The 24,859-nt window shown below is 37.6% G+C and overlaps 5 protein-coding genes and 1 non-coding gene across 7 annotated transcripts; 3 read left to right on the top strand and 3 right to left on the bottom strand.

The window, feature by feature from the left end:
* Positions 1 to 649: 649 nt before the first annotated feature.
* Positions 650 to 5,820, bottom strand: LOC104721767 (uncharacterized). Its single transcript, XM_010439834.3, has 14 exons — positions 4,877 to 5,820; positions 3,949 to 4,720; positions 3,793 to 3,855; positions 3,245 to 3,703; positions 3,062 to 3,133; positions 2,857 to 2,982; positions 2,535 to 2,747; positions 2,361 to 2,408; positions 2,073 to 2,228; positions 1,828 to 1,989; positions 1,658 to 1,751; positions 1,444 to 1,562; positions 1,318 to 1,362; positions 650 to 1,234 (listed from the first exon to the last, which is right to left on the bottom strand). The coding sequence occupies exons 2-14, from the start codon at positions 4,282 to 4,284 to the stop codon at positions 1,001 to 1,003; spliced, it is 2,127 nt and encodes a 708-aa protein (XP_010438136.2). The 5' UTR covers positions 4,285 to 4,720; positions 4,877 to 5,820; the 3' UTR covers positions 650 to 1,000.
* LOC104721766 (uncharacterized) lies at positions 4,951 to 5,587 on the bottom strand. The gene has a single exon (XM_010439833.2). The coding sequence runs from the start codon at positions 5,585 to 5,587 to the stop codon at positions 5,117 to 5,119; it is 471 nt and encodes a 156-aa protein (XP_010438135.2). The 3' UTR covers positions 4,951 to 5,116.
* A 1,477-nt stretch (positions 5,821 to 7,297) lies between the features above and the next one.
* On the top strand, positions 7,298 to 10,223 carry LOC104721765 (uncharacterized). The gene is made up of 6 exons (XR_015571541.1): positions 7,298 to 7,657; positions 7,933 to 8,250; positions 8,346 to 8,519; positions 8,603 to 8,709; positions 8,828 to 9,129; positions 9,264 to 10,223. It is a non-coding gene; the product is annotated as an uncharacterized LOC104721765 (transcript).
* On the bottom strand, positions 10,194 to 15,862 carry LOC104721764 (autophagy-related protein 11). The gene is made up of 5 exons (XM_087473411.1): positions 14,002 to 15,862; positions 12,210 to 13,845; positions 11,428 to 11,648; positions 11,075 to 11,288; positions 10,194 to 10,957 (listed from the first exon to the last, which is right to left on the bottom strand). Exons 1-5 carry the CDS (start codon positions 14,943 to 14,945, stop codon positions 10,526 to 10,528), a joined length of 3,447 nt encoding a protein of 1,148 aa, XP_087329537.1. The 5' UTR covers positions 14,946 to 15,862; the 3' UTR covers positions 10,194 to 10,525.
* Positions 15,863 to 19,677: 3,815 nt separating this feature from the next.
* Positions 19,678 to 21,435, top strand: LOC104721763 (small ribosomal subunit protein uS17x). Its single transcript, XM_010439830.3, has 6 exons — positions 19,678 to 19,962; positions 20,080 to 20,120; positions 20,208 to 20,308; positions 20,559 to 20,703; positions 20,787 to 20,876; positions 21,017 to 21,435. Exons 1-6 carry the CDS (start codon positions 19,951 to 19,953, stop codon positions 21,105 to 21,107), a joined length of 480 nt encoding a protein of 159 aa, XP_010438132.1. The 5' UTR covers positions 19,678 to 19,950; the 3' UTR covers positions 21,108 to 21,435.
* Positions 21,436 to 21,777: 342 nt separating this feature from the next.
* On the top strand, positions 21,778 to 24,839 carry LOC104721762 (serine carboxypeptidase-like 29). Of its 2 annotated transcripts, XM_010439828.3 has the most exons (10): positions 21,778 to 22,378; positions 22,721 to 22,828; positions 22,929 to 23,024; positions 23,112 to 23,204; positions 23,289 to 23,374; positions 23,466 to 23,729; positions 23,811 to 23,944; positions 24,047 to 24,142; positions 24,233 to 24,338; positions 24,442 to 24,839. In XM_010439828.3, exons 1-10 carry the CDS (start codon positions 22,054 to 22,056, stop codon positions 24,628 to 24,630), a joined length of 1,497 nt encoding a protein of 498 aa, XP_010438130.2. In that variant the 5' UTR covers positions 21,778 to 22,053; the 3' UTR covers positions 24,631 to 24,839. The 2 variants fall into 2 exon arrangements, with proteins under 2 accessions (XP_010438130.2, XP_087330583.1); XM_087474457.1 differs by having other exon boundaries at positions 21,872 to 22,378; positions 22,929 to 23,204.
* The last annotated feature ends 20 nt before the right edge of the window (positions 24,840 to 24,859 follow it).

Genomic DNA, 24,859 nt, shown 5'->3' with positions numbered 1-24,859 from the left:
TATATATGTACAAATGAAATATGCGAGTTAGAGATATTATATCTATCAAATTCTTGTGTGTACAAGTGTACTCGAGATAGAAAGAAACAAAAGAAGTCAATTATACCTTTTGCATAAGTACTACTGTACTAAATAGCAAACATTTTTATCATTATTATTGTTATAAAGCTACTATTATAATCCGCAACGTATTATTATGTATGAAGAAATTGTAGATAAATCTTTGCGTCTTGGTGTGATTAACTATAATAAGCAAGAGCCTAATGATGGGTATTCACGTGCTTAGCACAATTATATTGACCACACTAGAAACTAGAGTTATTATATATGTCATCATATGTCTTCGCAATGTGTTTTAGCTTGTCTAAAGCTTGTCGTTTTCTTGTTTTCTACACTTATCTATTAGGCGGCGTAGTTTCCTCGATCAAGTTGTCTTGTTACCGTTGTCTTTCCTTTCCTCCATCAATTGGCCTTTTTTAACCATTTGGGAGAAACATGCGTGTCTTATGAAGTAATAACACATGTCATCATTCTCTTTTGGCCGAAAATGTGATTGATAATGGTGTAAGGTGGAGTAATAACGACTTGATTTCAGGCTTGGTGGTACTCGGATCCTCAAAACTCTAAACAAAAACGAAGGACACAAGACTTGACCTAGAAGCCATTTATACTTCCAAGTTCCAATAAACAATGATGAAGTTAAATACCATAATAGTACCGATAAAAAGATATCATAAGAATAAAAAAATTGTCACTGACATTTTACACTAGTTTGCTTATTTAACTAAAACTTCGGCAAAATTTTCTTCTAGCTCCGGATGATTCTCGCTTCTGATCTGTATTTTTGTATAAATACATAGGCTTTGGTGCAACAACAACCGAATTCGAGGACCAAGCAGACCCCATTGATGTTCTTTTTTACCTCGACAAGGGCAGAAAAGAACATAGGGATGGAGGAAATTTTTGACAGTCTTCTTCATCATCCTCCTCATCATCATCATCAGTACTTTACAAGTCCAGCACCTTGAGCCTTTCCAATAACTGACTCTATGGTTCCATCAAAGAGATCAAAGCTTTTTGCAACAGCAAAACCCGAAAACATACCATCCACTGCTGCACTTACAATGCCACCAGCATAACCAGCTCCTTCACCAACTGGGTATAGACCTTTCAAGCTCGTGCTTTCGTAGGTCTCATTGCTTCGAGGTATCCGAACAGGGGAGCTTGTTCTTGTCTGGTTTAACAAAGTTGATATATCGTTGTTATCTCTGGTCTGAAGAGTAGACTGATTCAGGACAAGGAAGATATATAATATACCTCTACGCCGTGTAGTAGTGCTTCCTCTGAGATGAATCCCGGTAACTGAAAGTACAAAAGTTTAGAGAAAAACAGAAGCTACGGATTCGTTTGCAATATGTAGTAATGAGGAAATATCTAACCAACCTCTTTTTCAAACATGGAGATAGACTGTCGCAGAGCCTCTGTAATATGAGCAGGAAACAGTTCATGCAGATTTGCAGACTTCACCCCTAATCTATAGCTTGATGGAGGTAAAGGTGTTTCTGTTTTACAGCACAAGAACATCCAAAATCATCAAAAACGAACAGTTAGAACAAAAAGATACGAATTGAGTATTAAATATATATTATTTATCTACCAGATAACTTGTTTTGCAGGAAATCAGTAACTCTTTGTACAGGAACTGTGAAATCACCACCACCCATTATAGCCGCTCTTCTTTCAAATTCTCTCTAGAGAAAGGAATAAAAGGAGATATAACAAATATGACTCAGTAGTATTAATAGTAATCCACTTTCAAATTGATACCTGATACTCTATTCCAGCTAAGGGTCCATTAAGATTGAGAAGATCAAAGTCTTTGGCTGAGACTGTGACGACAAGTGCAGCATTGGCCCATTTGGATGAACGGCGAGAAAATGACATGCCATTGATGCAGAGTTCTGTTGGGTTTGTGCTGGTGAGAACAACCTGAATATACAAGGAAACAGGCTTATTCATTAAAATCGAAAAGAAGATAATAAACAGCAAAAAACTATTTGAGGACACTGTACCTGACCACCAGGACACATGCAGAAGGAGTAACAACTACGTTTTGATGAAGACTGCGAGAGATCCTCATCCTTATCATTCACATACTGAACAACCTTGTAATCCGCCACTGGTACTTTACCTCGTCCTTTAAGAACTTCACTAGCCATACTTGAGTACTGGAAAGAAAGACCATTACAAGAACATAGGTGTTTCATATAAAAGTCAAGACTTGAACAACGATAAGGTACAACAAATTCATAGGATCTGATTTACTAATGACTGTATGGTTTTAAGATAATTGGACCGACCTGTATATGGTTGATTAGCTCCTGAGGATGCTCAATGCGCAAACCAACCTGATCCACACAAACCGATAGAAATCAAATAATAATACCAAGCCAGGGAAGAGAAAGTATCGAGATAGATTGATTCAAATTGGACACCGACATACTAAAAAAACAACATATATACAAGGAACTTACAGCAAAATCTTTTGGGGTCAGTTCAACATTACGGGAATGAAGCATCTCATATGTGTCACGTGCTGAGTGACCGACTGCAAGAACAACTGCATCAAACTTTAAATTCTGGGATGTACTCTGCAATTGGTCTGCTGAATCCGAAACCCTGACTCCAAAAACACGAGAATCCTCTACCAGAAGATCATCTACCCGAGTTCCAAACTTGATAGTCACCTAATTAAGCATATGGAATTAAAGAGGATGCTCAGAGGACAAAAAAAATAGACCAAAAGCATCAAAAAGTAATAGAGAGACTTAGATCAATCTCTCATTTTAAACTTACTCCCGCACTTTGAAGATAATGTCTGAAATTACGGAGTAACGGAACTAGCTTATCTGTTCCTAGATGAGGCTTTCCATTAACCAATATATTATCAGGAGCCCCAAAGCGAACCAACGTTTTCAATACCTGTAACAATTAAAGTAAGGGTCACAAGTTCTTCATTTGTATTCAATCATGAACTGCTTGGTAGTCTCAAAATACTAACCGCTAAAACGGTGGCACTATTCTTTCCTATTCGAGTAACAAGCTTTCCATCACTCCAAGTACCTGCACCACCCTGCGACGCATAAGTGCTAAATATGACTTTGACAATAACACACAGAAACAGAAAACTAGCAAAACACTAAAGTACTTATGATAAGTTTAGTTGAAGAGAAGGTTTTTAAACCTCGCCAAAGCAGAAATTACTCTCCATATCCAAAATCTTACGAACTACCAAAGCACCTATATCACGTCCTCTTTCTTCCACTGCTTGGCCTCTTTCAATCAATGTCACATCTGCACCGAACTCCGCAAGAACAAGAGCTGCAAACAAACCAGATGGACCACCACCAACAATTGCAATTTTCGGTTTGCTTCTTCCTCCTCCTCCATGTTTGTGTGGATCTCCAGAGCCATTGATAATCTGAGGTTCAATTTCTCCTGATGATGTCTCACTGTTGCTCTTCTTACAGTCATTCACCACACTGATTAAGTCGCCAAAAACACTCTTCTCGGTAGGCACATGTTCAATAAGCCCAATCTTAGGCTCTAACCGGAAAATGAAATCATGAGCACGAGGCTCTAACTCAAGAAGCGTCTTCACATCCAAATCCACAGTATACACAAACTTGGCTTCTTTCAGAATCTAAACAAAAAAAAAGAGATGAAACCTTCACTCACTTGAACCATAATACATAAATTAATAAACATACAAAATCAAAAACTGAAACCTACCTTCCTAGCGTCAAAAGATTTCCTAATCACTGAGAATGCTTCTTCAGGGAGCATTGAAGCAACCTAGAAACCCCAATTTATCAAAATCACAGATAAACATCCAATTTCATCGAACCCATAAGATAAAGTTTCGAACTTTTTCACCGGAAAACTCACCGGGAACTCAATAACTTTAGCGATGGCTTGAAGCAAACCTTCTGAAATCCCGAGAAAATCCTTTCCAGGGTCATCTCCGACAGGAACACCGAGCTTAGAGAGACGCCAAACACCTTCGAGCTTGTTCTTAACCTTAGCCACAGCTTCCTTCTGCTCTGTCCTCAGCTTCTTCCTCTCAGAAGGGTATCTCCGCTTCCCGGTTCGCTTCGCAGCACAGAGAATCCGGTGTGTTTGGAGACGGGGATAAGAGAGTACCGGTCTAGAATAAGGAATTCGCAGTTCATGGCTCGATGAGAGAAATGAAGAACTGATGAAATTTGTTTGCGAGAGAGACATTGTGAAGTGAGAGCTCTCAAAACTAAAAAAAAAGCTCGTCTCTGTGCCCAAAGAGTTTATCCTATCATTTCAAATTGAATCGACTCGAACCCGGTTTATACCATTGATGTCCAATGCGGTTCGGTTCGGTTCGATTTTGATTTTGATTTGGTACACATTTTCTGAATTCAAACTCCAAATTTCTTGGATCAATAATGTTCTTTTTTCGAAAACATAGAAACAATGATCCAAATTACGCGTGTGGGATACTCTTCGAACACAAATTAGAAAAAGGAGGTTTGTGTATCAATCAACATGAAGAATATGAAAGCAACTATTTTGACTTCACCATCACCACATTGTTGAGTGACCCATTTGCAGATGTCAGCATTTCGAACCCAACAATCCAATATAACATGGCTTGTTTGTCAAGTTAAGGAACCTCCAAGTGGTAGCCCTAAAATTGAAGGATTCGAATCAGAATTATATTACCAAACTAGTAATAGATTATATACAAAAATTACATAAATTTAATGAACCTTAATTGTTGAACTACCCTATAAAAACTGCATTATATGCAACTACCACGGTAAAAAAACATCTCAAACTATACCCCTTTCGTCACAAACAATAATCTCTCTTGCTTGGGGTTTGGGGTTTGAGGAAAACCTTTGGTAGTGTGGTAAAAGGTGTAAACTTCTTTTTTTGTTGAATCTACAAATCTATCTGTATTTGATACAAAATAAAAACAGCAAAATTTCCCATGTTGTGAAGAGGCTAAGAATCTGATTAGCATCTCCGTCCTGATGCTCTCTCTATGGCAAGAATCCTTTATGTGTCAAAACATATACGATCATGAGCCCATAGAAATGGCTAGGGGCATCTCACTTTCATGTGAACCGATGGTAGAATTGCTGGAGGTTGACATTCGTTTTTTCGATTGATTCCCTTCAATAGACACTAGAACTTGGCCTTGTGGGTGAGCTATTGTATCTGGTTCATCAGCAGGAGGCTCTAAAGATTGCTCAGGAGGGTCAACATCGCGCGGCTGGAATTCTCCATTCGCGTTGTTATTGTTACCACCCGATCCAATGACCATTCTAAATCCAAATGTGCGTGAAATAATGCGGTATGCAAAAGTTAGGATCCAAAAGAACCAAGGGAGACAAACGAAGACAATGCCAAGGTAGGAGAGCCAAACTGGAGGGTAAGGAAGAACTGTGTATGCAATGAGACAACCGCCTCCAACCGCTATTGATAGGAAAAGAAAAAAGGTAATGAGACAGATGAACGCCTGCCCCGCCCGTGGATCTGGCACAGGCATTATGATTCTAAGGATGGATCGATATCTCAAAGATGATCAAGGATCTCACGGGACGCTTAAAGGTACTACTATATCATCCTCCATTTACAAATTGCTCTTTCTTCTGCTTCTTCCGCCAATTTTTGTTTTTGGTTTTGTTATAATGATGTTGATAGGTTGAAACAAGAATAAACAGAACAAATCCCTCACACACACGCAAACAAAAAAAAAGAGCGATCAAGAAAAAGAAAATCACAAGAGGGTATTTCTGTTTTGTTCGTATGTGTGACTTATAATTTGACAAGAATAGTCATTTATTTTCCTCCATTTGCCATTCCATAGGAGAGGGACGTCCGTAGATACAGGACTTAATTATAACACTGAATATCGTTAGATCACAATCTTTATTATACCAAAACTTTTGCAATCTTAGTAATAATTATAATGAAGATGTACTCTCCCACGCACGGTTTTCAAACTTGATCCAAAATATATTATATTTGTAAAATTAACCTTAGTATTGTCAAAGAGGTTGTACCAATATAGAATTATACTATATGATTGCATGATGGTATAGACGTCATCATTGTCCGTACACCGTACTCTAATGAAGTCGTGTATGCCAAGTTACTCGCAAAAGAAAAGAAAAAAAACATGCATTGTTAGGCAAATAAATTGGTTTGGGACTTCTTTAGATATCGGTTAACCAAAATTTGGGACATATATACAAGTAGCGAAACCAAACAAAAAGTATTAATATCATGTTATTTCATAATAAAACACGCCTAATACGAGAATTCTTAAGACGATATTAGCATGCATTTCTATGTTCTGATTTCTGAATGCATATATACACAAAAATGGACAACAAAAAATAGTGTAGTATATAGTTCTGAAGATTTGTTAACTTATTAACTATGTCAATAAGTAAATATGGGACGTGTCAAAGACTTTAAATCTAGAAAATAAAACCATTTTGTGAATATGTTTCAAATTAAGAGAAACACACATGTTCAAAGTTAACAGATTTTTGTAATATTATGATTTTAAATCTATCATTGACTTACTACTTCTTGATATAGTAATAATTTTCATTCAACTTTGAAAACATATGAAATTCAAAAAGAATCTCATTCCATTTCTGTTTGTTTTGTAAAGGAAAAACATGAAGTCTTGTTCTATGGTCAAAGTTCAAACACAATTAATATGAGAGAATCCAAAAATCGCATAAACGAAGACTATTGTTCATTCAACAGTGTTCTTTATTTTAGTAATAATAACTATGTAAGCATATAAATCTTTTCCCTTAAAATCTTGTTCAACTTTGGTGAAAGTTTACAAAAGAAGGTTAGGATTAAAGATAAGGTTGAATGCATTATGTTAGATTACCATAAGTGGATTTAAGAATAACATTATGTTGACTAATGACTACAAAAAAAAAAGAGAGGAAGAGTTAGTACCACGTGGCAAATGTTCTATCTATAGCCGTCATTAGAAAAGAAAATAAAAAAATGTAAATATGCAACCAGTGGCTGTACGCCACGAATTAACTAAATTATTTATTAGAATCATGTAAATGACAAAATTAGCCCTCTCTCAATAAACATAACGTGGTGGCTAGTCTGGTAATTTCGAGAGCACATGGAGTCAAAATAACAACGGCGCGTGTCGGTACAGTCACGAGAGACGCGCGTCGATAGCCGCCAGGAGAATCCTCTTTTACACAATCAAAGTTTACAGAGAGAGAGAGAGAGATCCCGTACATGTTTATATACTCTGATTTCTAGGGTTTGCTTTCGCGTTCCAGATTTAACAAAAAAAAAAATTCAGACTTTTTTTCTTTTTCAGTTTCGTGGTTTCGTTGGTGGGTTATCTGAAATTTTCGTAATTTTGGGGGTTATTGTAGATAGGGAGGGAAAAGTTTCGTTTTTTATTTTTTTATTTTGGGGGATGGTGGAGATGAGGAAATCTGGAGGTTTAAGAACGGAGTCTGAATTGGCGGCCAAGTGTCGAGATGAGCTGCCGGTTAAATTGGAGATAGCTGAGGATGATTTAGAAGAAGAGCATGCTCCTCTCAACAAACGATCCAAGGTTTTTTCTTTTTTTTTTTTTTTTTCTCTTCTCTTCTCTTATTTTCAGATTAGCTGATCTGTTTTTGTTTCTGCGGTAATTTTAATAGTTTTTGAGCTGCTTTATACATTTTTTTCTTCTTTCGGAAATGGATTTGGAATTTAATGTTTGAAGATTTTATATGATTTATGAAGATTTGTGTCTCGTTTTGCTGGTTGTGTTTTTGTTTTGGGTGATGTATCGTTTTTTTTTTTTTTTTTTAATTTTGATTTATTTAATTCTTGCATTGAATTTAGTTGTGGAGCTCTGGGGGAAGCTCATCGCCAATGGTACCAGCTAAGTATAACCCGCTTGATGAGCCGAGTCCTCTTGGATTGAGCCTTAGGAAGAGTCCATCTTTGTTGGAGTTGATTCAGATGAGGCTAACTCATTGTGGTGATCCGAAATCTGAAACGATGCCAGGTTGTGCTGTTGGGTCTGGTGTTAAGAAGGAAAGCAAAGGTATTGGTGCTGCTTCTGCTGCATCAGTCGGATCGACTTTGGCGCCAGGAAGTATTGAGAAGCTCAAAGCTTCTAACTTTCCTGCTTCGCTTTTGAAGATCGGGCAGTGGGAGGTGAGTAGTCCTGGGAAATGTTTTCGTTTTGATGTCTGCTTTTCATGGTGCTTTCAAAATCTGACTTGACATGGTTTCTTTTTTCTGTTTTCAAGTATAAATCGAGGTATGAAGGTGATTTGGTGGCAAAGTGTTACTTTGCAAAACACAAACTTGTTTGGGAAGTGTTGGAACAAGGTCTTAAGAGTAAAATCGAGATCCAATGGTCAGATATTATGGCTCTAAAGGCAAACTGTCCTGAAGATGGACCTGGAACTTTGACTCTCGTGGTATAGTATTCACTCATATTCTTTTATTTTTCCCAACCTATTGCTCTTGTTCAACTTTAATCACTTGTCACTTTATGTTTCAGCTTGCTAGACAGCCCTTATTTTTCCGGGAAACAAACCCATAGCCTAGAAAACATACTTTGTGGCAGGCGACGTCAGATTTTACTGATGGCCAAGCCAGCATGAACAGGTATATGCATTTCCTGTGTCCTCTGTTCTTATGAGGGAAAGATTTCATGTAATTTTTTTTCTGAATATATTGTTTATGTCCTACTTCAGCTAATGATAGTACCCTTGTGATCTGTTAGGCAGCATTTTCTGCAATGTGCCCAAGGGATAATGAACAAACATTTCGAAAAGCTTGTTCAATGTGACCATCGTTTGTTCCATCTAAGCCGACAGCCGGAGATAGCTATGGACTCTCCCTACTTTGATGCCCGGCAATCAATTTTTGAGGATCCAAATGAATCAAAAGGCCATCCTTTTGGGAATTTGAATCTTAACACAGGTCCTTCAATCTCTGGGACTCATAATTTAGCATCTCCTGTTGGGGCTCAGTCGTCATCTGAGCATATGTATCTGTCTCATGAAGCACCATCACCCAGCTCAGGTATTGTAATAACTGTTCGTTCTGCTTGCTTTCATAGCTCCTTATTTGAATATAGTTTTTCATTCTCACTTTTGTTGAACCAGATTAAGATTGTGGATTTCTTATTGGGTTTGTTTGCTTCATTCAATCTGTAGTGATAGATGCTCGTTCAAATGAAGGAATAGGGGGTTCCGAAGCAGTCAATTCAAGAAACAGAACGGATTGTGGTCAGATCGAAGCACCTGGATTACATCAATCTATGTCACTGAGTGATTTTCTTGCAGTTCTCTGTGATTCAAAAAACACAGCGGATTCGAGTCTGGCTGGAGAAGTAGCTGGACTAGACCACTCTATGTCAGTTAGTGATTTCGTTGCATTTTTATCTGATTCCAGAAATATAACTGACTCAGATCAGATCAAAGTACCTGGACTACACCAATCTATGTCAGTGAGCGATTTCGTTGGACTGCTCTCTGATCCTGCTGGTGGAAGTCATCCGGAACATATGGAGAAATTTGAGATCATGAAACAGCAGTTGCTAAGTGATAATATCCAGTTCGAGGCACCAGATGAGAGGTCTCTTATGCCAAGGGTTAACTCTTTATTCAACCTCTTGTACAAGGACCCCAACGTCCCTGTAAACTCACAGCCCAATACTGAAATTTCGGTTGGATTGAAGTCTGAACCCAGTGATCCGAAGGGAATTCTTTCCGACAACAACAACAGAGTTAATGATCCAGCTTCTAGCAGCAAACCACAGGGTATGTTAAGGAAAGACTCATTCGGTGATCTGCTATTACACCTGCCCCGGATCACATCCTTGCCAAAGTTCTTGGCCAACATTTCAGAAGAAGATGGTGATGCATATAATAGATAATTTTATAGATTGCGCTTTTCTTTTATGGATTTGGCAAATATAGGAACCTGGACTTGTAGCTTTTCTGTTTTTTCTTGTAAATCAAATTTATCTCTTTGGTAACTACAACCCCCACACAGGGATTTGAAGAAAACATGTTTTGGTAATTAATTTCTGTAGATTATTCCCAATATAAAACAATGTTTGCAGAGGCATAAGCATTTCATTATTTATTGTAATAAACCTTTACTATTTCGCTTATCTTGTTCTCTTTATTACACCATTTAAAGCAAAGCAGAGTGTATACAAGGAAGGATAAAAGATTAAACTAAGATCAGTGATCATCAGCTGTACATAAAGAAGAAAGATATAAAATAAAAGAAATTAGAAGATAAAAAAAGGGGACGAATGCACCCAACACCCACAAATCATATAAGGGGCTGTCTCGTTTTAGATTGTGTCATTTGAATTCAAAGTATTTACATATTTTTTCTTTTTTTCCTTTTTGGGGGGAGGGGTTTCTTCCATCACATCTATCTGCCTTAAGAACAAGCAGAAGGATCAGGAAGCTTGTTGATGAATAGCAGTGTCAGGAAGCATTGCTATCGTCACTATGAAGTATTCACATCCTGAAGAGAGACCATAAGGGTTTGATGTTGTTGTTGCTGAAGATGATGTTGAGATTGAACTTGATGCCAGAGTTCTCGAGACTTGGTCTGAGCCGAGATGATGCGTCTTACCCGCCTCGAGAGATGCAGAAGCTGAAAGTGATGATGGCAGTTTCACTATTTGGCGCTCGATGTGGACAATCTGTCCAACAATGTATGTAGGCCGGTTTGGGAGATGATCTGTGAACAATGCCTCGGATTCAGAGGACAAGTAGTAATTTGGGCAGTTCCTGTTGATCGCCTCGTAATGCCCTGCCTGGTTTAGCACAAATGCTGCTATCTCATGGACTTCAAGACGACCAAATGATATCTTTTCCTTATTTGCCTGTCACCACAAGAAGTTCACCAATTTTCTCATTCAGTACTAAATTATAAATGTGTGAAAAAAAGAGAACATTTGCTGCAAGAACCATGACTGTTACTAGATATAACAAGAGTCTACCTGCTTCCCAAGTTGGTGCTTAGCGTACAATGTTTTCACCATCTCTTTCTTTTCTTCCAAGTCCTTTCTTGTCTGTTCACTTGTAGCTTCAAGATTTTGGCACTTTTCCAGTAATTCCTCCCGGTGTTTGGAGAGGAAGCTAACTTTGTCTGCCAGGACTCGGATGCATTTCCGGAACTCAGCAGTACCATCATCTTCATTTTCATTAACGGAGCTGTGAAATTCCCAAGTGGAAGAAACACAAATCCAAAGAAATATATTCAGAGCTTGAAAAGTGGATAAGTACTACCATATACACAAGTGAGAAAGGACTAAGGTTATCGTTTTGGGAAGCAATACAGACGGGAACTTACTTGGCTAAAGCTTGAGCCAAAGTTCGCAAGGAGTCAGGAAAATCAGCAATCCCATTACCAGCACAGACAGAGCTCCGGAATCTTTCAAAGAGACCTCGCATCTTCACAGCTGATGCACGAAGTGCATTATACTGAGAAGCTCTACGATCAGCAGCACAAAGATGGGTCTGGGCTTCTTCTCTTGCTTCATGTAAGCAGTTCTCCAAATGCGCACAGTTCATCTACATCCAAAATAGCAATATTTACCATATCAATGGAGCACTTTACGGGAAAAAGGTTACTATAATATGCAATGTACAGAAGCTATCTGGTGAAATAGCAGAACCATGCTTATTGTATCTCTAGAATTTTTAGGTGAAATGTCTGTTAAATCACAGGCATAAAAACTGTTCAATGTTATAGTAACTAAATGATTGAAGCGAAGAACTCCCACAATTTGAGTTATTGGTGAACCAGGTGTAAACCAAGATCTCAGGAACGCCTCGATCTAAGAGGCCTGGTACTGGTTGGCATTAGGCAAAATCATATTTAACTTTCCTAGTCCAGATGATTGAAATCAATAACCATTAAAGATTACAGAAAATAGACCTGATACTAGCACCTTGGATACTAGAAACTACACATCTAGGACAAAGCTAATACCAGCAACCAAAAGAGTGACAGAAAATGGTGTAAAGATAACATAACAAAAAGTAAAGACAAGCTCCTAGTCTAACAAAGCAATTAACAGATATCAGAGTAGGAAAGATAGGAGAAACAGCCAAAAATGAAATCTGCCAAACCTGGGATTCTTCAAGAAGCTTCTGATTGGTTTCCAACTCTCTGCTCAAATTGGATACCTCTTCCATAGCACCATTTAGCTTGGACTCTATTTCACTCAGTTTATTGGACTTTTCCATCAGCTCATTTCTAAGTTCCAAGATAATACCATCACTGTGTTTGGCATCTAAACCTCTGCCAGTTGCCGCATTATCATCGAAAGATTTCGTTGGGCTCTCTGCTGTCGAACTGGTACTTAGAAACACACCCATTTCCCCTGCCACATTATCCTTTCCACCTTTCTCGTTGTTTTGCTGGCTTTCCAGCATCGATGAGTCAAGCGGATGACCGAGCACCTGAGAGGAATCGACCATATTCTCATCCATACCTTCCCGAGCTTTACATGGCTGCTTGCTAGTAAGGTTTGAAACACATGAGACCTCATCCATGGGTTCTGAACCAGATACATGAGTTTTATTTCCTTCCACGGTACATGAAGCTTCTACTTTGTATTCACTAACTTTTGCATCCATAAGGTTCAGGCAAGATGCATCTTTATTATTATGTCTCTGTCCCTGCAGATACTCATCAGAAAGACGTTGTTCCAGTTCACGGATGCGCTTCTCATATGAATCACAGTGCCTTTGTTTTTCCTTGAGCATAATTAGAAGATGTTTCTCATACTCATCTTTAGCCTGCAATGCCTCTGCTGTCTTCTCTGCAGCATTTTTCATCAAATTTTCTACTTCACTTTCATCCACCAAATCATATTCAAATTGTGGGCCTAATAAACAGATCCGAGAGATTGCAGAAGCAAGGTCAGCTTTTAGTTTTGCATTCTCAACTTCCATCTTGCTGGTCCCAGCTATCTCTACTAATTCAGAGGCTGCTAGGATATCATCAAAATTGTCTTTGTCGAAAGTGTCTAAACCTATCTCATCAGGCTCAGCAGAAAGCGAGCTATCACTAGACATGGTCAGTGAACTTCTTAAGGATGCAACCTTCGAATGTAACCCAACTAGATACTCAGGAGCATATCGATCAACATCCCCGATCTCAATATTTAGCAAACTGGTATCAAAAGGAGCGAGATTAACATCACACTGAGTGGGAGTATCAAATAAACCCATTGAAGCCAACACGTCACGAGGTACGAAGGAACCATGTGTTTTAAGAAACTCCTCACGTCTTCTGACCTCTGTTTCCCTCTTCATAGCAAGCTTCTCTGCCAATTGCCCAGCCATGCCCATGTAAAGCTTCATAGAGGCTTTTCTTCTCACCACCTCTGCAAGACAGGCCCTATAAGCGGGGCCAACACCACGAACTAACTTCAAGTCTGCAAATAAGTCATCCTGGCGCACCATTGCCTCTCTAAAAACAGGAAACTGTAACTTAGCATCTTTGATGATATATGTGACGTACGTTATCTTTTGCATGTAACTGTGTACAAAGTTGTTCATCTCATTCTTCTTATTCTTGCAGAAATCCAGTAATTCTGAAATCGAGTTATAGCAAGATTGCATTTTGGGAAGGTGGTTCTTGTCATGCACTTCGTACATAGGACCCAGGGCCGAAACAGCATCATGAGGACGGAGAGATGAGGTAAGTTGGCTAGACATGCAATCATCCACAAGTTTCTTAACCGTATTGACATCTTTGCTGTTTCAAGATATATAATGAAACAGAATCAGATAACAGCAATATCCATAGTGCAAAAATGAAAAGTTTTTCTTCAATTGAATTGACCACTAAACAACATAAAACTTCCAACGGAGACAAACGAATAGGTGTTCCCAGTTAACGAAATGGACAAACCTGAGGGATTGCATTATGCTCTTCTCCTCATCAATGAACCGCTCGTGATCCTTAACAGTCACTTCTAAGTTCTTCATTGATAACGAAGCCCTGCAAGCAAACAACTCCTCCACCTTGCGTTTGACTTCGACAAACATCTGCTCGAACTGTGCAATCTTATTCTCAAATTGCCTGTGAGAGCTAGCACAGTTCTCTACAGCCTTTTTGAGGTTATCTTCCTTGACAAAATCCAATAAGCATTTCCTTGAGTCAGTTTGAAGATAAGGGTGAACCTTAGCTGACCTTAGTTTCTCAATATCCCTTCCAAAGTTCAACAGCAAATCAGAGTGGAGGCGGTGTTGATGCTTATAACGCTTCATAAATTCAAGAAAGTTCTGATAGATGACCCTGTAATACTGTTCCAGATTCCGCGTAGCAACTTCAACAGCCCGCTGTTGTACCTTTTGCTCTCTGGTTAACCTTTCGCAGTTCTCATGCTTCACAACCGTGCAATTGTAGATGGTGCGGCCTTTATGGAAATGGTACCGAAATTGCCTTTCATACAAAGGTAAAGCCTTTAAAGCAGGATCTGATGCATCGTCCAAGGGATGATGTTCATGTAATGAAGCCGGTGGTAAAGCGTCAGCAATGTCTTGTAAATCTACATCTTCCGGTGATGGCGGATGAGAGTTACTTTGCAGCATAGCCTTGTTGAAAATAAAAACTTCCCTGTCACTAGCAGGAAGTCCAAAAGCAGAAAGCAGCTTTTGTGGCTCAAGTTTCATATCCAGGGAGAGAAGAAGCTGATCAGGGAAGCCAATACCAGAAACAGATTCAACGAAACGCATCACAGATTCAACAGAAGTAGTCCCGCTGCATTCAAATTCAAACGAGTGGCCATTCTCAGCCACACAGAGAAGAAGCTTGCCATCATCGACGAAACTCCCAGTGAAGCTTCCGCTCATCGTTAACCACCAAAAGCTTCCTCAACCGCAGAATCCCCCTAAAGCCCACAACCAAAATAAGAAAGGTGACTTCACCAAAGGCAAAGCAGCGCCAAATCAAAAGCCTTCCAACACACAATCACAAACCACGAATCTGTAAAAGAAGAGGACTTTTCTATATCTTCTTCGATCCTTGACCAACAAAATCTAGATTCATCAAAAACCCTTGTCGAATCTCAGACCTTTTGTATATGTTGTAATCACAAAAGACCTTTCAAAACCCAGGGAGAGACCCACAAAATCAGAATCCAGCGTTTAGCTCAAAATCCTCAAAGTCTCGAAATTTAAGCCAAATTTCACCAAAATCAAATATCCAACCAAATCAAATATCCCCCCTTCTTTCGCCTTCGTACGTACCCAGAATCCAATTTTTGTTTTTTTTTGGTTCTCTCTATAATAAAAGGAACAAAAAGAAGACGAGAAGCTAACCCTAGAAGACGCAAAAAAAAAGAAGCAGACGTGATACGAGAAACGAACGCGATTGCGTGAAGAGACGAGTGTCAAAGTCGAAGGAATTATCCAAAAACCAAAAGGATCAAACTTCTCGTCTTCACGAAACCCTCTTCCCACCACCACTAAAACTATTTAATATTCTCTCAATCTTCTTCTTCTTCTTCCTCCTCTACCACTTCGCTTTTACAATGAATTTTCTCAATTTTTTTTCTTTTTTCCAGTAAATTTTTGACCTTTTTTTTAATTATTAAAGGAAAGTTACGCAGAAGCTTCTGATGTAAGTTTACTCTCTCACGCAACACCAGAGTCGAAGAACCCTTTCGCCCTTCTTCCTCTGTCGAAGAGAAGACAAGATAAAGCCTAAATTTTTATTAAAAAGCTTATTATTATTATTTTTTATCGGGCCGCAGTAACTTTATTAGTATTTCAATTTCACCCCAATAGTTTTGTAACTTAAATATAAAACCTGCTACGTCATCAAGTCATATTTGGCAATTGGCATTACCAGATTTACCGGTCACCTTGACTTCGGTTCATTTACTTCGGTTCATCTAGTCTAAGTTCAATTTGGTTTGCTTTTGTTTTTTTTTTAAAAAGTTTTTAACATACTTAAACCGAATCGATTTGGTTTGGTTTAATCAAATCGAACCAACATATTCGATTTCTTTTAATACCAAAACTTATACCATATTGGCATTTCCTAGTTTGGGAACCATTGTGGCCATAACTATATATCTGAATTCATTGTGTGTGTAACGTATGATATTTTTAGTAGTGTAATGTGTATAATTTAGTGGAAAAAAATATATAAAGTAAATTTGGCATTTCCTATCATATGATAAGCTTGATTGGCATGTGATGTGAATTGGACCACACACATACACAAATGCATATATCGGCCATAGGCGGTCCATCATTATTGGAAAGAAAAAATGATTAAATTTAAGTATGCAAACAACTTGACATTGAAAATGATATTCTGAAAGTGATATTTCAATGTTTATACACAAATTTTGGCCGTAACTCGTTGCATTTTTAAAAGAAAAATATGTTAAAAAGAGTAACATGGGTCGCATTTATTTGTTACTTAAACCAAATAACGTTCATCTTCTATTCCATCAGTCTCCACACCAATAAGATGTAAAAAGACTACCTTTTTAATTGTAATTAATATTAATATATGTATATGAATATATGTGGACAAAAAGGTAACACTTTACATAATTCCAAAGGCTACGTAACATCAGATTGGTTGAGCTTCCACATGGGAATTCTGCAAATCTGTAGTCTTCTGCTATGCATATGCCAAATATGTTATTCTTAGATATAGGAAAAAAATGGTCATCTATCTAGTCTGGTTATAGTACTTGTAAATGGTCCTCACTCGAAACCCACATCTCCTAAAGCAATGTTTATTTACTTTTCTTCGTGTTTTTTTTCTTCTATGAAAATTATGTTGGAGATGTTTATAAAACAAAAGATTTTGTTGCATATAGTTCTGAGCAATCGGAAACAAGATGTGCTGCCCACCTGAAACAAACATATAATAAGTTGACATGACTTAAAGAGAATCTCGCTGAGATTCGTTTTTGACAACTTACTTAGCTTTGTCCAAAAAAAAAAATAGACAACTTACTTAGCTTTGGATTCGAAATCAAACAGAGTCCTCTCGTAACCCCACACAACTGATAGACAATAGGATAACATGGATTCCACAAAATCATATCACACTTTTTTATCTATATGTTTGTGCTATATATATAATATGTGCCAAAATATATCTGATGTTATCCAGATACATGAGATTATTACTAGCTAGTTTTAACGGTGGGAACACATAAACGCAGCTCATCAACCAGGTTCGTTCATTCAAGAGACAAAAGAAACACAAATAAAAATCATGTCACACTGATCTATATATACATTTTTGGAGACATTTAGCAAATAAATCCTGAAATTAGAATCTATTTACAATCATGCCATTGACATTAATTATTAATTTGTTTTTTATTCAGTTAATTAATATTAAGTTTTTATTTTGGAAAACAAGATTTTCCATCATAATAAAATTTCCAAAACAATAGGAATCACTCCCTTTAACATTAAGTATTAAGTTTATAATTAATTTTATGAATATTAAGTTTTCAATTTTACAAAACAATAGGAATTAATTCTATGAACACACACAGTATTTTCTTTCTATAAATAACTACTTATTAATTGTATGTTATATAGTTCATATACTATAAAACAATAAACCTCAAACAAAATACTTTCTACACTAACTAATACTCTCTTTGTTTCACAAAGAGTGTCATTTTGATACATTGCACACAAATTAAAAAAACTTGAATATACATATATATATATATATATTTATGAATAATTTATCATTTAAATTTAATGAAAAAAGTTTTGGGTTAAAGGTAAATTCGAAAATTTGATATTAAAAATCACATTGGAAACAGATGGAGTATATATATATATTTGTAAGGTTGTACATTTAAAAAAATACAAATTAAATATTAGTTATTAATATAGTTAATCTACAAAATAAATAACATTTTAATTTTATTAAAAAATAGCCCCGTGGTGCAACGCAGGTGAATATCTAGTTATTTAGATATACGAATAACATTAACGTTGCTAACCACATGATGGTGGGCTAGTGGTTCCCATCTGGTTGAAAGAGTTGCCCTGTTGGTCCAGACCATGGATCAATTCTCCCCAGATGCGGAATTGCTACTCATTTACTATGTGGCCACATGGATATGAGTCTTTGCTTACGGTCCATTTGAATACCCGGAGAAAGGGTCTATCTATAGGCTGCACCTCTCCCAGGAATTAGTCTTGAACCCCTCCATAGGCCCGGGGATTTACTCTGAGTTATCAAAAAAAAAAACATTAACGTTGCTACTAATTATAAGGTTAAAGGTTTGCATGTATGAACTACGGCTACGCAACAAGGCAGTTGACGCAAATTCTAAGACATTCGATTTCATTCAGACCATATATTTCCTGTAACAACTCAGTATTACATGTGATACAATGAAGTATTCTTGCTAAAAAAATTGAGTATTTAGTTCCCCCTGTTGTAATCTCGTTTTCATGTAAATAGTGTCAAGAAACGTCGGATTACACTGTTGAATACTTTTTTCCATCTCGGTTGATAATGAAATCCTTGTTTTTTTTCCTCTCCGCAATTCAATTATTAATGGTTTTGGGAAATTAATATATCCTTTTCACGTTATCTAACTTTGAGAGTACTGTCCTTGTGTTTGCGCATAAGTGGTTGAATTATGGTAAAGTGAAGAAGCTCCCATCATGTTGGACCTACTAGCTTAGCTCTAAAAAATGTCCTGTCATCACATAAGGTACCAATCTTTTGAATTTGTTATACGTGCCCATCAATAATTTGAGTTTAATAATAAAACAATCAAATTAGCACACTAAATGCCAAATCATCTTTTAGAAAACAATCAAATACGGCCAAAATTGAACATTTGGAACCAAAATGGACTAAAGCTTCGATCTTAAAACCGAATCGAATAAATAATATGTGCAGTGGCAGAGCCGTGGCTATGTACAAAAAAAATAAACATTCGCTTCCGGCCTTTTTTTTAAAAAAGAATTTTAAGGCTTTATTTTCTTATGTTTGTTAATTATATTATGGCTAAATAGAAATTTTTTATATATTACAGAAGAAAAAAAAGAGAATCACCATTGTTTAAACTTTTTTACCTTCTTCTTCAGTTAAAATAACAGAAAAAACTAAATATTTTTCATGTTTGGTTTCTAAATCCAGTTTGTAAATCTCATGGTTTTGGTCTGTTTTGATACTTTTTGTTTTGAATTAAGGTATTTTTTTAGTATTGCTTCTGGTCTATGTAACTCTTGGCACGGCTCTGTGCAGTGGTTTCTCTAGCACTATGTTACGTTACAATGATTGTGATCACAGTGATTCTATTCCCTTTTGTTTTTTTTAATATATATATATATATATATAGAAAAAACACTAAATTAAAGTTGATTAATATTCGTTGATAGAATTCAAAGCTAGTTACTTTGAAGTCAAGACAAGGGCAATGTCTTTTTCTTGTCACGGACAGACAGATAAACTGAAGGATTTTAATGGTCAGCTAAGAATTTCTCAACGTGGATGAGCTTGAGAACATGGATGGCCACAATTGATCTCTTCGTTGGCCACGTAAATTGAGTGGGTTAGGTTACTCTCTTATTCACCAGTCCACCGGGCATCACTTTGTTCTAAAACCATCTACTAGTTCGGTCTGAAATCAAAACGGTTTACTTTATTATACAACTTGGTTTAATTCGGATCAGTTAAAAAGGTACAACTTATCTAAAGTTCTGATTTAAGCCCAAAACAAGGATTGGTTTGGTTTATAAGCCCAGATATATAAACTTAACGAAGCCATGCCTGGGTAATTAGGGTTTTTGGTTTCCGTCAGGAGATTTACGGTTAGGGTTTCTCTGCACACTTCAACCAACAACAATGGCGGAGCAGGTCTCTCAATCTATATTGTCTTTAGTATTATGAATTACAATTGAGGATTGGTAAATTAGATTCTAGTTTCTGGGTAACTTTTGAATTGGGCTATAATGCGGGGTTGGTGTGTTGCAGACGGAGAAGGCGTTTCTGAAGCAACCAAAAGTTTTCTTAAGGTAAATGTCATAACATTCAATTGCTGAGTGTATATGTATACGAGGTGTTGTGTGGTCTCTTATGCTAATGATCATTATTGTAATCAGCTCGAAGAAATCTGGTAAGGGAAAGAGGCCAGGCAAAGGAGGTAATCGTTTCTGGAAGAACATTGGTCTTGGTTTCAAGACTCCCAGAGAGGCTATTGAAGGTAGGATTTTTTCATTGCTCAGCTTTCAATGTCTGAAAGCTTCGTTTTTTATGATCATGTTCAAAAAAAAAAGATGGATTCTTTGATAACTTATTTATGTCAGAACCTCAGAGGGCTTTTGTTTAGTGTCTTTAATTTTTTTCTTGTGACATGTTCTGAGTAATGCCGCTTTGCTAGTATTTGCCAAAATTTAGTGGTTTTGGGGAAATTGGTTTAACATATCTATGTCTCTCTTTGATTTGATTTGCAGGAGCATACATTGACAAGAAATGTCCCTTTACTGGTACGGTTTCAATCAGGGGACGCATCTTGGCAGGCACTTGTCACAGTGCGAAGATGCAGAGGACTATTATTGTTCGTAGGAACTACCTTCACTTTGTGAAGAAGTATCAAAGGTATAAGGATCGATTTGTTGCTCTCAGCTTATTTGAAACCCTCTAGATAATTGTTTAATCTTACCGTTGTGGACTGTCCTCAGATATGAGAAACGACACTCAAACATTCCTGCTCATGTTTCGCCGTGCTTCCGTGTCAAAGAAGGAGATCATGTTATCATTGGGCAATGCAGGTTAGGGATAATAATATCTAATACTTGGTTTCGTTCAAATTTATATGGAAATTATGCTATTGTATAATAATGCTTGAACTTTGATGCTGTCCTTTGCTTACTTCACAACCTTTCTAAACTTATCAAGTTGAATGATTCAGGCCACTGTCAAAGACGGTGAGGTTCAATGTCCTGAAGGTCATTCCAGCTGGAAGCTCTGCTATTGGGAAGAAAGCATTCACTGGAATGTAATGAGGCTGAAAAGGTGCGATCTATTCAAAAAAGAGTAGTCTTTCCCTAAGCAGAGTTTTGACTTGGTTTATTGGATTCGTTTCCTATGTCCTGTCATTAAGAGATATTACATCCGTTTTAGCTGCAACAGTGTGTCTCAAAGCCTCATCTCTTTCTATCTTAGGATAAGTCTTTTGTGATGAAATCTTTGTGTTAGGGATAAGTCATGTATACTCCAATGTTCCCTAATTTTATGGGGAATGCAACGAACGTGCACCCTCATTTTACGAGATACTTCTTACATAAGAGTAAGCTCCGATCATGTTGGAGCCCTGTCATGCTTTATCAAGTCATCGTCGCAATTAGTGAGGTGCTTAAATGAAAGCAACAAATTACACACAAGATTCTTCATTTATACTACAGAAAAACATGACCCCGTATTTCACATGGCACACTTTTATACGATTACTTTTCCAAACGTTAAGTAATTTATAAAGTATAGTTTTTTGGTAAGAAAAAACAATATTATCGTTGAGAAATGTGATGTTGCTTGGAAACACAGTTCAATTGCCGAAAACACGTGAAACCTGGCACTTGCTTCTATTACACATTTGCATACAGTTTCTCTACCCACTCCCACTGTCACACGCAACCATTTCCAAACGCAGAGCTCGCGGTTATCTGCGTTTGCGTTACCAAGAAAACGATTGACAAACAAAACACACACTCCAATGCGCGAGTTTTAGATAAGGTCTTCGTAATCACTAAACTACTGAAGCATCAGACAGAAACCGAACCAAACACGCCCAAGTACGTTTCGAGGTTAGGTTGTTTGTTAGTTGAGGACCACGCACGCACGATGAGTGAAAAGAATAAAAAGAAGTCCGAATCTTTTGGGGTTCGTTGATTAGCTTCTGACGTCACCCACCACCCACATGCTAATTTCTAATCTTTAATAAGTCTTTAAATGATCTTCATTGTACTGTGGAGTTCAGTTTCTGGGGTCGACATTACAACAACAATGGTTAAAACCATAAAGTCTTCTTCTTGTCTCGTCAACGCTCTCATCGCGATCGCTTTTTTAGCGACTGCCCATTTGTGTGAAGCTGGCTTGTCGCAGAAAGAACAGGACAAAGTCTCGAAATTGCCTGGTCAGAATTTTGATGTTAGCTTTGCTCACTACTCAGGGTTCGTTACTACTAATGAGAAATTGGGAAGAGCTCTCTTTTACTGGTTATTTGAAGCCGTCGAAGATGCTAAGTCTAAGCCTCTTGTTCTCTGGCTCAATGGAGGTTTGCTGCAAAACTCTGAAAATTTCCATTTTTATTGCAGTCGAAAAGTCATCTCATTTACGGATTCAATTCGTTAATGTTGCTTCCACCACTCGGGCACTGCAGCTACTGTTATATTATATGGATCTTGATTTTCCACTTTTGAGGATTGTCTTGTAGCTAAGTTGGTTTGGATTTGATTAGTTGTTGCTTATTTCTGGTCTTGTTGTTGCTGTAAACATGATAAAGGTTTTATGTTCATGTTGATTTGTTATGGCACTATGTTGAATGATTTCGTAGCAACCTGTATTGATTTGTCTGTGGATCTGAGATGGAGTTTTTTTTTTGTTTCTCTCTCTATAGGACCAGGGTGTTCATCTGTTGCATTTGGTGAAGCAGAAGAGATAGGACCCTTTCACATTAAGTCAGATGGGAAGACTCTTTACCTTAATCAATATTCTTGGAACCAAGGTAACGAAATGAGCTCAGATGTGTTAAGAGTATGTTGGTGAGAGAGCTATGATTCAAGAATGTTTAAAACTTCCGTGTTACTTTTCTTTTTGTTGTGCAGCTGCGAATATTTTGTTCCTTGATGCACCTGTTGGAGTTGGTTATTCGTACTCAAACACCTCGTCTGATTTGCAGACCAATGGTGATAAGAGAACTGGTAATGATTTTAGCTGCTTAAGCTCGTTGTTTTTTAGATCATCTTCTTGTTTAGTGGTTTATAGTTGCAATGTTATGAAATTTACAGCCCAAGACTCACTGAAATTTCTGCTGAAATGGGTTGAGCGGTTTCCGGAGTACAAAGGAAGGGACTTTTATATAGTCGGGGAGAGCTATGCTGGTAAAAAGATCAAACCTCATCTCATTTTCTAATCCATTCATTTGACTTTAAACACTCATGTTTTCTTTTCTGGCTTTTCTTAAGGGCATTACATTCCTCAGCTGAGTGAAGTCATTGTAAGACATAACCGAGGTTCTGACCACAACAGTATTAATCTAAAGGGTTACATGGTGAGCCTGACCTCTTATCGTTCTCCGTCTGATTCATTTTCTAAAAAGGTAATAAAACTCTAAAATAGTTTCGATGAATGTGTGGTTGCAGGTAGGAAACGGGCTGATGGACGATTTCCATGACAGGCTTGGTCTTTTCCAATATATTTGGTCGTTGGGTTTTATCTCCGACCAAACGTACAGCTTACTGAAACTTCAATGTGGTTACCAATCATTTATCCACTCCTCCAAAGAGTGTAATAAGATTGAGGAGATTGCGGACAAAGAAATTGGTAACATAGACCACTACAGTGTCTTCACCCCGGCCTGTGTTGCAAATGCTTCCCAGTCAAACATGTTACTAAAGAAGAGACCAGTAAGTGATCATAAATTCTCTCATTTCTTGACTGAGATGATAGCGGGTTTCAAAGTAATGACATCTTTTTTTTTTGCTTAGATTACTGGCCGTGTGAGCGAACAGTATGATCCTTGCACTGAGAAACACACTAAAGTGTATTTCAATCTTCCAGAGGTACAAAAAGCCCTCCATGTTCCACCAGGACTTGCACCATCCAAATGGGATACTTGCAGGTACAATTCACCTTATGCTATCTTAGGACTCCATTTTGGGAGGATATTAAGCAAATTAAAGCTTAAATTTCGTAACTGATTCGGGCAGCTTTGGTTTTGCAGTAATGTCGTGAATGGACACTGGAAAGACTCTTCTTCCTCGGTTCTAAACATTTACCATGAGCTTATAGCTGCCGGGCTTCGTATCTGGGTCTTCAGGTCTCTTTGTCTATATACATCCACCTGCTTTTCTTCAAGTTTTCTTTTGGCATTTTGGTGTTTAAAAAAGTTTATGTTATTTGGTAACAGTGGGGATGCAGATGCCGTGGTACCAGTCACATCAACCCGGTACAGTATCGATGCACTGAACCTTCGTCCTTTGAGTGCCTATGGTCCTTGGTACTTAGACGGACAGGTAAAAAACAAACTCAGCTGAGAAAGTGAGATGTTTTGAGATGTTTTGTCTTACTTATTTTATAATATAGTATTGTTTTAACGGTGGTCGTGATATGAAACAGGTGGGAGGCTGGAGTCAACAGTATGCAGGTCTGAACTTTGTGACAGTAAGAGGCGCAGGCCATGAAGTTCCATTGCACAGACCGAAGCAGGCCCTTGCGCTCTTCAAGGCCTTTATATCTGGAACTCCATTGTCCACACATGAAAACAGCATCAGGCAGGACATGTCTGAACTAGTTAGTGACTCATGATGAGTTCTGATTTGATGAAATGTGTAATTTGGAGATCTCAATTAGAAACTTTCCACAGGTTAGAAGAAGAGATGGAGAGGGTTGAATCAGTGTTTTTAAGTGAATTGCTAATTGCTTCTTCATTCTTCTTCTTCTTCTTCTTCTTCTTCTGGATGTTTGTTTGTTTGGAAAACCGGATGTTTGGAATCCAATAAAATAAGTTCCTACCATTTGTCAGCTTTATCCCACA

The sequence above is a fragment of the Camelina sativa genome, chromosome 11, assembly GCF_030686135.1.
Source record: "Camelina sativa cultivar CO46 ecotype springtype chromosome 11, ASM3068613v1".
Classification (NCBI taxonomy): Eukaryota; Viridiplantae; Streptophyta; class Magnoliopsida; order Brassicales; family Brassicaceae; genus Camelina; species Camelina sativa.
Note: the sequence above shows the minus strand (reverse complement) of the source record. Positions and strands in the feature narration are given on the sequence as shown.

Bases quoted from the DNA above. Each gene is read 5' to 3' on its own strand.
- LOC104721764 (XM_087473411.1), bottom strand. From the start codon at position 14,945: ATGAGCGGAAGCTTCACTGGGAGTTTCGTCGATGATGGCAAGCTTCTT. The intron at 11,649-12,209 runs GTTTGGCAGATT...TTTTGGATGTAG, and splicing joins AGCTTCTTGAAGAATCCCAG to ATGAACTGTGCGCATTTGGA. The intron at 10,958-11,074 runs GTAGACTCTTGT...TTGTGGTGACAG, and splicing joins AGCACCAACTTGGGAAGCAG to GCAAATAAGGAAAAGATATC.
- LOC104721763 (XM_010439830.3), top strand. The intron at 20,121-20,207 runs GTAAATGTCATA...TATTGTAATCAG, and splicing joins CAACCAAAAGTTTTCTTAAG to CTCGAAGAAATCTGGTAAGG. The intron at 20,877-21,016 runs GTTAGGGATAAT...TGAATGATTCAG, and splicing joins GTTATCATTGGGCAATGCAG to GCCACTGTCAAAGACGGTGA.
- LOC104721767 (XM_010439834.3), bottom strand. From the start codon at position 4,284: ATGTCTCTCTCGCAAACAAATTTCATCAGTTCTTCATTTCTCTCATCG. The intron at 3,856-3,948 runs GTGAGTTTTCCG...TGGGGTTTCTAG, and splicing joins CTAAAGTTATTGAGTTCCCG to GTTGCTTCAATGCTCCCTGA. The intron at 3,704-3,792 runs GTAGGTTTCAGT...TTTTTTGTTTAG, and splicing joins AATCTTTTGACGCTAGGAAG to ATTCTGAAAGAAGCCAAGTT.
- LOC104721766 (XM_010439833.2), bottom strand. From the start codon at position 5,587: ATGCCTGTGCCAGATCCACGGGCGGGGCAGGCGTTCATCTGTCTCATT.
- LOC104721762 (XM_087474457.1), top strand. From the start codon at position 22,054: ATGATCTTCATTGTACTGTGGAGTTCAGTTTCTGGGGTCGACATTACA. The intron at 23,730-23,810 runs GTAAGTGATCAT...TTTTTTGCTTAG, and splicing joins TGTTACTAAAGAAGAGACCA to ATTACTGGCCGTGTGAGCGA. The intron at 24,339-24,441 runs GTAAAAAACAAA...GATATGAAACAG, and splicing joins CTTGGTACTTAGACGGACAG to GTGGGAGGCTGGAGTCAACA.